Below are 11,290 nucleotides of genomic sequence, written 5' to 3' on the forward strand. Positions count from 1 at the left end.
CCTCAGCCAGAGATTCTGAGACATACATATCATACTATCTGCCATTTCCGGATTACAGACTTCAAAATTTTTTTGTTAGACAGTGACCCACTAAAAATAATTATGTTCTGAGTCTAACATGACATAGCTATCGCCGTCAGAGGCTTTACTAAGACGCATGCTATCATACCCATCATGAACAAAAGAGGCAAAACAGAACCCATCAAACCCAGAGTTGTTGCTGCAAACTGAGAACAGGTTGGCTAGCGCCAAAAACTTAAACAAGAACTGAAACCAGACACAGGACTAGAGACCTAGAAACAAAGACACATAGCAAAAAACGAACAGAGCGAAGGCAAGAATGCCACCCGTCAGTGATGAACCGGCCTTAATCTGCATGTTGCGGAGAGTCGGGCATGTCCTTATCCACCTAGCTAGACGAAGCAACCCAGGTGACGAAATCATTGTCTTCAATTCCTTCAATGCCACCTTATGGAGGAGTTACCAGGTTGAGAATGATGCCTGCACAATGAGTCGGTCCACAGGCAAGAATCTCGTGCTATGTTGAATCGGTCGGATGCAGAGGCACTTCAGAAACAGGGGTGTCATCCTGCATGTTGTCAGCATTAAACACCACCCCAGCCATCTCCCCCTAAAGGACGATGTCTTCCTAAGATTGAGAGGTGGTGGTGTGGGCCGAGCTGTTGGGATTGTCCTCTTCCTCAGCAAGAATAACTGTGATACTAGCAGACAAAACTGGCCTGTTGAGCCTGTTGTGGAAGGTGAACCGGGTAGTTTGAAAGGAATTGTGCGGGAGAGGCCCAGCGTGACCAGAGGGCGGTGAGGATGGGGAGGCCGAAGTAATGGGGATGACATTCTGCGGAACAGACCGAGAGGTTCTGCCTCTGTTCCCGGTGTTACCTCCTCGGCGTGAGACTCCTCGACGGCGAGGCATTCTCAGAATGACAGACCAGCTGAGAAAGGGAAGATGGCGGAGCTGACGGGAGAGAGACTGAGCACAGAGGAACCCAACAATACCAAATAACCAGGCGAGCTTCCAAACAATCTGAGCCAGGTAGGGGTGCGGGAAGAACAACGGGCGGAGGTAAAAAGAACCAGGAGCAATGGCGTGAACCAGATATGGATCCATACATAAAACCTTGAGCATGAGCTCTCGAACTAGGCGCACATAAAGGCCAATTTGTGCGACCAACATTCTATCCAGCAGCCGATTAAATGTGCATGCCATGGAGATCGTCCGCCAGCCAGGTGCAGGGCCAACTGCCTGCCTTGTGCGAACCCTCATAAATGCTATTTATTAACACCCGCATCCGGGTGTGTGTCATCCTCCTGAAGCATATCATTCTTCACAATGTTCTGGAACTCAGAGAGTTGATCCTCGGAGGCTATACTGGAGATTGAGCCTACAAAGAGATCTGCCCCAATTTCCACTCCTAGATTAGCAAGAAAATCAGCGAGCTTGTTTCCTTCCCGCTTAGTGTGCCTGAAGGAAATTGCTTGATGTTGAGAAAGCCATCTGTCTATTAGCTCGAGCCTTTGAGCCATCCTCCAACTGTTACTGACCTTATGTATGGGGGATCCCTGCATTAGTTTTGTGACCATCTTTATGATGATTTGCGAGTCCCCTTCTATGATAAGTGGAAAAAAACTTTTGTCCTGAGCCAGGGTGAGACCTCGCCACAGTCCTTCCAATTCCACTGAGTTGTTGGTGTCCCAACCTTTTGAGCCAAGAAAGATGAGTTGAGGAGTGCCATAATGATCCCTGAAGACCCCCCCATAACCTGCTTTTCCTGGATTACCCTTTGAAGCTCCATCGAAGTTGAGCTGGAACATGTTGCTGGGCGGCGGAGTCCATTTTGCTGACTTTTGTCTCTTCTTAGTAGGATTATTTTTAAGGATCGGCTGTTGATTTAAATGAATCTTCCAATTGTCCCAAACTGATTGTTCCTGCGGCAATGAAGGAAAATCTTCTGGGGACCAGTCTTTAATGGATAAAGACTCCTTAATGTTCTGATGTAATTTGGTCCATATCTGCTCTATAGACATAGATTGATCCTTAAAAACTCTTCTGTTCCGCTCTTTCCAGATATTCCACATCAGTAGACCAGGAATAAGCTGCCATAGTGTGTTGAGGAGTTTGCTTTGATATGGCTCGTGACTCCAATTGCGAATAGTAGCTCTGATATCCCCTTGCACTTTGCCGTCTTTTTGGCATCGGAAGGCAACCTTTTCCCACAGCTTTCGTCCTATTTGACAGGTATGCATTAGATGTATAGCTGATTCCTCTTCTTGCTTACAGTTGAGACATATAGATGGGCCCGAGAAGCTTCTTTTTCTAAGATTATCCCATGTTAGAATTTTATTGTGACATAGGAGCCATAGAAAAGTAGACACCTTCGGCCAATTTGAGGAATGCCAGATTTTATCCCATAAAGTGTCTTTGATTGTCTGTTCTTTGACTATTATCTTATATGCTTCCCTTGTGGTGAAAGTCCCTCTCTCTTCATATCCCCATCTTAGTATGTCCGATCCTTCTGAGATAGGGATTTGCCGCTTTTGTAATTCTAAGGAAAGAGATCGCTGAGCTTGCTCAGAGCCGTGCATTATGATTTGATTGGCATCCATCCATTGTCTATATCCCTGTGTGGAAGAGGGGTTCCAGAACTGACTAACCGTTGCTAACTGATTGATATCTTGCTCTGGTAAGGGAAGGTTAGAGAGTGTGTCCTTTATCTTTGGGAGCTGCTGCCAGGAGTCTTCCCAAAATCTTGCTGTGTTGCCGCTCTTGACTTCCCAGAAGCTATGCTTTTGTATTAGATCTCTATGTTGAATGGCCGAATTCCATATTACAGACCCAGTGCTTACTTCTGTCATCCGAATTCTTTCTTCAATAGGGCTATTATTCGCATATTTTGCTGTCCAAAGGGAGGCCCAGGGGGTGTTAGGATTTGCCAGCCACCTCCACCATATTCTGGCTCCCATTGTCTTATTATTGTGCCCTGGATCTCTTAGCCCAATGCCCCCAGCCTTCTTCGGAAGACATACATTGTCCCATTTAACCAGAGCCCACTTTCGATTAGGGCCTGAGCTACCCCATAAGAAGTTGCGTTGGAGATTCTTTATTTCCTTGAGAACCCATTTAGGAGCTGCAAGAATAGAGAAGAGATACAGGGGCATGGAATGGAGAACTGCCTTAATGAGAACAAGTCTACTGGCCATATTAAGAGCTCTATGAGTCCAGAGGGAAAGCCGAGCCTCTAGCTTTTCTAACAAGTTTTTCCAAGAGGAGTGCTTGAGGGCCGAGGCTATTAAGGGAGCTCCAAGGTATTTGGAGGGAAGGGAAGCAATGGTGAAACCAAGGATACGGGCAATGGCTTTTTGAGTGGGAGCAGGGGTGTTAAAGAAAAAGATTTGAGATTTGACACGATTGATAAGGGCTCCGGAGGCGTCAGAGAAGTTCGATAGGAGGGTTTTGAGGAGGCGAGCTTCTTGGACCGAGGGATGACCAAAAAGCATGTTATCGTCCACAAATTGCTGGTGGGAGTAGGCTGGAGAATTGTTGAAGGATAGGCCTTTGAGACGCTGGGAAAGCCGGGCGGAATTTAGACTCCTACCTAGTCCTTCAGCCATAATAACAAAAAGAAAAGGTGAAAGGGGATCTCCCTGCCTGATACCCCTGGAAGGACGAAACGTAGCCGAAGGGATACCATTGATAAGCACAGAAAAGAATGCTGAAGACAAAAGATTAATAATCCATCTGACCCATGACGGGGCAAAGCCAAAGGCAGTAAGAATTTTTTGAATGTAAACCCAGCTGATACTATCAAAAGCTTTGGACAAATCGATTTTAAGCAACATACCTGGTTTTTTGGTTTGCTTCAAAGAGTGGATTATTTCATGAGTTAAAATGATCCCGTCCGTTATCTGTCGGCCTTCTACATAACCAGATTGCTCGGGCGAGATTATGAGAGGGAGCAGCGGTTTCAGTCTGGTAGCTATAACTTTTGAGACAATTTTATAGATGATGTTGCATAGAGCAATCGGTCTGTACTTGTCTGGAGTATTGGATTCTTCTGCCTTGGGAATTAAAGCGATGAATGTGGCATTCAGCCCTGGGTACATCCAACGTAAGGTGCGAGATTCCTCCACAACTTGCCATACCTCCACTTTAATAAGATCCCAAAAGTTATGAAAAAAGTTTGATGTGAATCCATCCGGACCCGGCGCTTTCCCTGCTTTCAACTGATGAACAACATCTTCGACTTCCTGCATATTTGTGGGCTTGAGGAGGAGACGATTATGCTCCTCTGTAATTAATTTTGGAATGTTCCTTAGAATCTTGTTTATAGCAGGCATTCTATCTATGCTGGGTTCTTGGTGAGCTTTCTTAAAGTATCTGAGAAACTCCTCTTCAATGCCTTCATGCGTCTCAATTCTGTCTCCCTGCTCATTTTTGATATGGGAAATGTAATTATTCATTCTGCGCTGCACTGTAGTTTTATGAAAAAAATTTGTATTCTTTTCCCCGTCCTTGAGCCATCTGATCCTCGATTTCTGCCTCCAAAGGGTTTCCTCCTGTTGAGCTCTATCTAGAATTTGGGATTCGATATCTTGTTCCTTCTTAACAAGTTCCTCGGAGCGTCCTTCAGTGATGATCCTTTGCTGGACAATCTTCATTTCTTGATTGAGAGTAGCCTGTGCTTTGAAAATATTGCCAAAAGTGGTGTTATTCCAGTGTTTGATTTCTCCTTTGAGGTGCTTTAGTTTCTGCTGGAATATAGACATCTTGGTGCCACTAGTGGGATTGAATTTGAGCCAAGTTGATCTAACCAATTCATCGAAATCCGGATGAGTTAACCAGAATGCTTCAAACCGGAATGGACGCCTAATACTGTTACCTGGCCGGTTCCATTGGAGTGCTATGGGCCAGTGATCTGAGCCTGAAACAGGAAGGATGGAGGCAATGAATTCCCCTCCCAGGTGAGTTGCATTGTCTAATATAAGAACCAAGATAATGAAAAATAACCTTTCTTGATGAGATCCTATTCCAAAACGTTGCTAAGTAATATGAGAAAAGGTGGAACCACAAGAACCAAGATAATGAACAATAACTTTTCTTGATGAGATCGTATTCCAAAACCCTTGAAGTAGCTTAGTTTCTAACACGTTAAAAGATTACGCTCCATTCTAAACATTTAGATTCAATTTTGTACTGGATAATCACCTACTCTTTGCAGTGATGAAACTTGCCTGTAATTTTTTTTTTCTTCTTTTCTAAAAAATATAGATTTTTAAAATAAATTGTAAAAAGTAAAATTTTAATTACCCTCAAATACATCCATCCATTCCAATATGTAAGAGACATTTCAAATAGAAAAATCAATCGATAGCATTTAAATTGAAAAAAATGAACCTTTAAAAATATCCAATGATAATAAAAAGAAAACTCTACACTTTCCCTGAGTCGCTTAGTCACTTAGTGGAGGTGCAAAGGTTGGCTCATGCTTATGCTAGATTCAGAGCATTTCAATTTTTTTTTAAATGGGAGGAGGCAACTACATTGTGGTCAACAGAACTTTTGAATTTGAAGTAGGGACCATAGGCTAACTATATAACCTCCTAGTTGAGGCAGATGCAAATTATTTTAAGTCTAGATTTCCTGGACTTCGTTGTAGGGGAGGTTTATTTTATTTTTGAAAAATCCGAAATCTGTGGCATTATCACCTCCACTAACATCGCATCGCTTAAAATGCATAAGGTCAAAAAACCGGTATAAAAAATGCTCCAAAAACCATGTCCACCACACTGACAACTCCTTCCCGGGTTCACATGATGCACTCCCTTAACTGAAAGCGATTGGTAATGTGAAAACCGTGGGATTGGAAGGAAAGCTCCGGCATGTGACGGGAAAATACACGGGGGCGTCAATTACAGGTCATTGGAAACGGGCTCAAACACTGTCTTATACTGGAAAATGGAAAATGGAAAATGGGGGGATGCTTATAATTTTGTTTGTGTTATGCAGCAGGAGGAGTCGAAGATGATCATTTTCGATTTGCATTCGCGGCCCAGTCGTTGAAGCGAGACTCTCTTTATATAGTATAAGGTTCCATGGGTGGGGCTTCCCTTGCTAGGGGAAATTGTAGGGGAGGTGTGGCGCTATATATCGGCTAAAATTGTTTCTTTAAACTTCAAAGCTTGAAGTGGGCTTGACAAGGGTACTTATAATTATGTTGAATTATACACTCTAAGGTTTTTGTTTTTTTTTTTTTTGCTATTAAAAAGGGTTGCAATCAGCTTCATATTTTCAGGGACTTTGTGATCGTTATAAATTGTTTTAATGAGCTCACTAGATGTCACTAGATGTCACACTCATACATTGATTCCCACTTTGGATGGGATCATGGAATTAAAGCATGGTTTTGATCAGATTTCATGTTGTCATACCTACAGGGAGAGGAATACCATTGTCAATGTCCTTTCAAGGGATAGAGAATAACAAAAAAGGGGCTTATGGAAGATCCTTGAACATACAAGAGACACACATTATGAGTACTACCACCAACCTTTAACAGAAGGCTAGCAGTTGTTGGATCTCTTATCAAGTTTTAACCATAAATCTGTATTTTGTGTGTGGTTCTCTTTTGGAAAACTTTCTAGAGTGTGGTGTGCCTTTTATTTTGAATATATATTTATTTTAGGGATGATATTACCATATACCACTATGTTAAAGGCCATACATGCTTGCTATTTTTGTATTTTTTTTAATGGCTAGTTATTTCTAAAAAGACTTTTATAATGCACTTTTGCCAATAATCTTTAGTTTTACTAATAAATATTATTGTTTTCCTAGGAAAAAATATTTAAAATTATAATTTTAATAATTTAATGTTTTAAGTTTAACAAAAATATATATATTTTGATAATAATAAAGTGAAATTATTTAAAGCTAGACAAAATTACTCCAGAAAACTTACATTGCAACCTTTTAATAAAGACATGTTATAATGTACATGGACATAAAGGAGATTGTGTATTTGTGTTCTGACTATGGAACAACATTGGAACATGAAACAAGGGTGAGGCAATGCTTTCATAGCATCTAGAGATTTGATCATTCTCAAAGCTTGATAAATCTTGAGTTAAGACAAATCTAGCTGCTTGGTTTACGAATATTTGTAGAGGATTTTCTTACCATATGGTCATAGTTTTTTTTATCTATGATTTACTCATTTTTCACATTTAAAAATGAGATGGTATCAAAGTTTACTTGAACTCTTTAGTTAGATAAAGACTATGAAATAAGTCCTAATTTTTTTTTACACAACTCACTCAAAAAAAAACTTTAAAAAGATTTGTTATATTTAACTTTAAATTAATTGTAAAGTTAAGTTATTGAGAGGTCATCTACAAAGTCAAATTTCTCCAAGTAAATAATTAATTGTAAACTCTTCAATTACCTTGACTCTAATTTATAGTTAGAGAGTTCAACCACAAAATCAATCATTATTAACTGTTTAGTTTGTAATTGCATTGATGGGAATTTATAATTAGACAGTTCAACACCAAAATCATTAATTGATTTTCATATTCAGCTTTTCAATGATCATATTTTAATGATCATAAAATTTTAAAAATAAAATTAAAGGATGGTTGGTAGATGGATATGCTTTGGTTTATAACAAAATTTGGTATATTTAACTTTAACTTGATTGTAAATTTAAGTTATCTCATAATTTATATGCAAGGTCAATTATGTGCAACTACATAGTTAATTATTGAGGTAATAGTCTAACAAAGCCACAGTTTGCACCCAAAAAATAATGGAAATTTTGACTAAATTTTGAAAAAAGTCTGGCATAAATTAAAAATTAAAAGTTTTAAAATTTCAATTAATAAACAAAAAAAAATTATTTGAAAATAAATAAAAATTAAAATTAAAAAAAATATTATTTTTAAAATGAAATATATTGAAATCAGAAAATTATTTTACTTTAAAATTAAATTATTATAAATATAAAATTAATTTTAATATTATAAATAATTATATATTTTTAATATATATTTATACCTATTATCGTTTTTTAAGAGTAATGTATAAACTAAACATTCTATCTATCATTTTAAAAAATATTAAAAAATGTATATCATCAATTAATATCATCCATTGATTTAAATTATTATAAATGTAAAATTAATTTTAATATTATGAATAATTATATATTTTTAATATTTTTTTTCCAAAGAAAAAATCGAACTTTTTATTAAAATAAAAAGTTACATAGTATATGCATTAAGCATTCAATTTGGCTGTATGAAAGTGGATCATACAGCCCGCAGGATACATTCCTGCCTACAAGCATAAAAAGAAAGTGGCGCTCCTATTATCCGGAGTGCAGCCCACAAAAAACCAGCTGGCCTAAGTCTTCCTGCCCTTTTTTTTCTCCACTTTTCGCCAACCATCCATGTTGTGAGTGGAGTCAATAATGGCAAGCTGGTTTTCCACTGTGTTCATTGGTTGTTCCTTATCTGAATCCGATCCTTCAGGACTGTGACTTCGTTTATTACCACTTATTTCCAGCTGGAGATCTTGTTCCTTTTCCTCATTAATCTCTTTATCCTTATTGTCCTGATCTTTATCCTTTGCTGTATTATGTTCTTCTTTCTTTGCTGTAGCTGCCTTCTTATAAGCGGCATCTATGTTCTGCCATCCTTTCGGCTTCCTTTGTTGTTGCTTGCTCTTGTTGAGACTTGGACATGCATTGTACAGATGACCTGTTTGTTGACATCCCCGGCATCTGAAAGTTGTATTCTCATAGTCCAAGGGTTGTTTCCACTGTGTATTATTGAAGTTTAGGATTATGCTTTCAGGTAGTCCTCGGCTGAGATCTACCTCGACACATATTCTGGCAAAGGTAAATATTCCTTTTAAATGTCTCTCTCCGTCTATCTTTAACATTTTCCCCAATGTATTTCCAATAGCTATTAAAGCCTTTGAATGCCAGAAATGTAAAGGAAGGTTATGCAGCCTAACCCATACTGGCATCCTTGATACCACCATGGTGTTGGCATCAAAATCAGGAAACCAAGGGGTAATAAAAAGTCCAGCACTGCCCCAGAACCATGGCCCTTGGTTGAGAACTGTTTCCTTTTCTTCTTCTGTGTGAAAGCATACTATAAAGAACCCCTTAGGGTATAGGTAGATTTGGCAATTTTTTGTCCAAACCGAGTGGATCCATTGATACAATGCATCAGTTCTAGGCCAAAAGCCATTGAATCTACAAATAACTGCATTTTTTTGTAGATCTGAATATATATTATTTACCTCTGGTATGTCGATGGAGATAGATGGGCTCTCCGGCATTTGATCTACAATATACTGCCCCAGGGGTTCAGTGACAGCTGTGGGTTCTTTCCCTTTGCCCTTCACTGCTTCCTTAAAAGACCCTTTGCTGTGCGAGCTAGTTCCAGCGCTTTCGGCACCTCCTCGTAATCTCATATTGAGAATGATTGTAGAGCCTGACTTGATGTTGTATTCTTGCATGGTTCTGCATTCTTGCAGCGATCTGCCCTCATATAATAGGTGTTGTTTCTCAGCCGGATAGCCAATCTGATCGGCGATTTTGTTCTTCAAATCTGAAACCCTGTTGCTGTCATAAGTCCAGATTGCGGTTGTGTTTCCATTTGGCGTCTTTACAAAGATTTGCATACCGGACCTGGCAATCTGGGGTGGCTCGGTTCTTGTCAGATCTGAGCCATCCAAAACCTTATCCGATCTGTTGAAAACCTTAGTTTCCTGAGCATAGCTTTGGATCTCACTTGCCTTACGAAGATCCTCTGCGCCTGAAAAGGGATCCGTGGGAGAAAATTTTGATTTGTTCCCTGATCCATACTTTGGTTCTGCTCGTATCCCAAAACAATCCTGCAACAACTTCTGAAAAACCATCAGATTGATGGCGCAGTTTTGGAAACGGAGATCAATCTGCAGGGCAGTGGCATCGATCTCATATACTGTGGTATGCCAATCCTGTTTGTTTGCACTGACTGTTGTTCCAAGATCCCGATCTCCCCCAAAAAGGGTTTCCAGATCTGACCAGAATAGGGATCGATCTGGCAAACGGATGTCTGTAGTGGTGAGCCTTAGACTGGATCTATGCACCAAACCTCGGATCAAGGGGAATGGTGCCTGATCAGGTCTCAAAGGCGATCGCTTGAAACCCTTTGGCAAAGATTGCGTTTGCCCAATTCACAACCTCCATTATTGCTTGAGCCAGCATGCTCGCTGAACTCGACCACTGATGTCCTCGCGTAAACCCTCGCCATTCTCGCAGAGCTCGACCGCTGTCTCTTCCTATTCAACACTCAAATAATGGTAATCATATATTTTTAATATATATAAATACCTATTATCATTTTTTTACAAATAATGTATAATGTAAACACTTTATCTATCATTTTTAAGAACATTAAAAAATGTATATCATCAATTAATATGATTCATTGATTTATAGCTCCCAAAATTTTAATTGGCACTACTAACTTTATTCATTATTTTGTACAAGTATCTAAGGGGCACCTTAAACACTCATAGTTATATTTATTAGGCACTATTAAATAGGATTATAACAATGTCAAGTATGTGTCATTAAGGCAATATTAGTTGTATCTATTAAGCACTATTAAATAGAATTATAACAATTTCAAATATACATTATTAAGGTAACATGTAATAGGTTATACGTGTTATTATGTTTAATATATTATATTTTAATTATAAAAAAAAATTAATGGTTATAAATAAAAAATAATTTTAATATTATGAATAATTACATACTTTTAATATATATTATAAAATATCATAATGTTTTTATTAAAAATAATTATATATTTATACTTATTAATTATATATTTATACTTATTATTATTATTTTTAAGAATAATGTTTAAAATAAACAATTTATCTATCATTTTATTTTTATTTTTTTAAATGTACATCATGAATTAAAAATGTATATCATCAATTAATACAACAAAAATTTGGTACTATTAAGTAAGATTATAACAATGTCAAGTATGTGTCATTAAGGTATCATGTAATATCTGATAAGTGTTATTAGGTTTAATATATTACGTTTATTAAAATATCATAAAATAAATGATAAGTGTTATTAGGTTTAATATATTATGTTTATTAAAATATCATGAAATAGATGTAATATGTTATTTGTTATTAAGTTATCATGAAATATATAAGAGGTGTATAGTTTTTAGTATGTGTAATTATAATGAA

General features: G+C 38.0%; 1 protein-coding gene across 1 annotated transcript; it reads right to left on the bottom strand.

Annotated features, from left to right (window-relative positions):
- Window positions 1-1,290: 1,290 nt before the first annotated feature.
- On the bottom strand, window positions 1,291-10,323 carry LOC149170472 (uncharacterized). Its single transcript, XM_089425600.1, has 3 exons — window positions 10,254-10,323; window positions 9,326-10,110; window positions 1,291-5,058 (listed from the first exon to the last, which is right to left on the bottom strand). Exons 1-3 carry the CDS (start codon window positions 10,321-10,323, stop codon window positions 1,291-1,293), a joined length of 4,623 nt encoding a protein of 1,540 aa, XP_089281726.1.
- Between the last annotated feature and the right edge of the window lie 967 nt (window positions 10,324-11,290).

Source organism: Pinus tabuliformis, chromosome 4_2, assembly GCF_031772625.1.
Source record: "Pinus tabuliformis cultivar Carrire ecotype Pingquan chromosome 4_2, CPIR1, whole genome shotgun sequence".
NCBI lineage: Eukaryota > Viridiplantae > Streptophyta > Pinopsida > Pinales > Pinaceae > Pinus > Pinus tabuliformis.

Excerpts from the sequence above, each read along its gene's own strand:
- LOC149170472 (XM_089425600.1), bottom strand. The coding sequence starts at position 10,323 with ATGGCGAGGGTTTACGCGAGGACATCAGTGGTCGAGTTCAGCGAGCAT. Across the intron at positions 10,111-10,253 it reads TGGCTCAAGCAATAATGGAG|ATCGATCCCTATTCTGGTCA; the intron begins GTTGTGAATTGG and ends TCCGTTTGCCAG. Across the intron at positions 5,059-9,325 it reads TCTCCATCGACATACCAGAG|CAACGTTTTGGAATAGGATC; the intron begins GTAAATAATATA and ends CATATTACTTAG.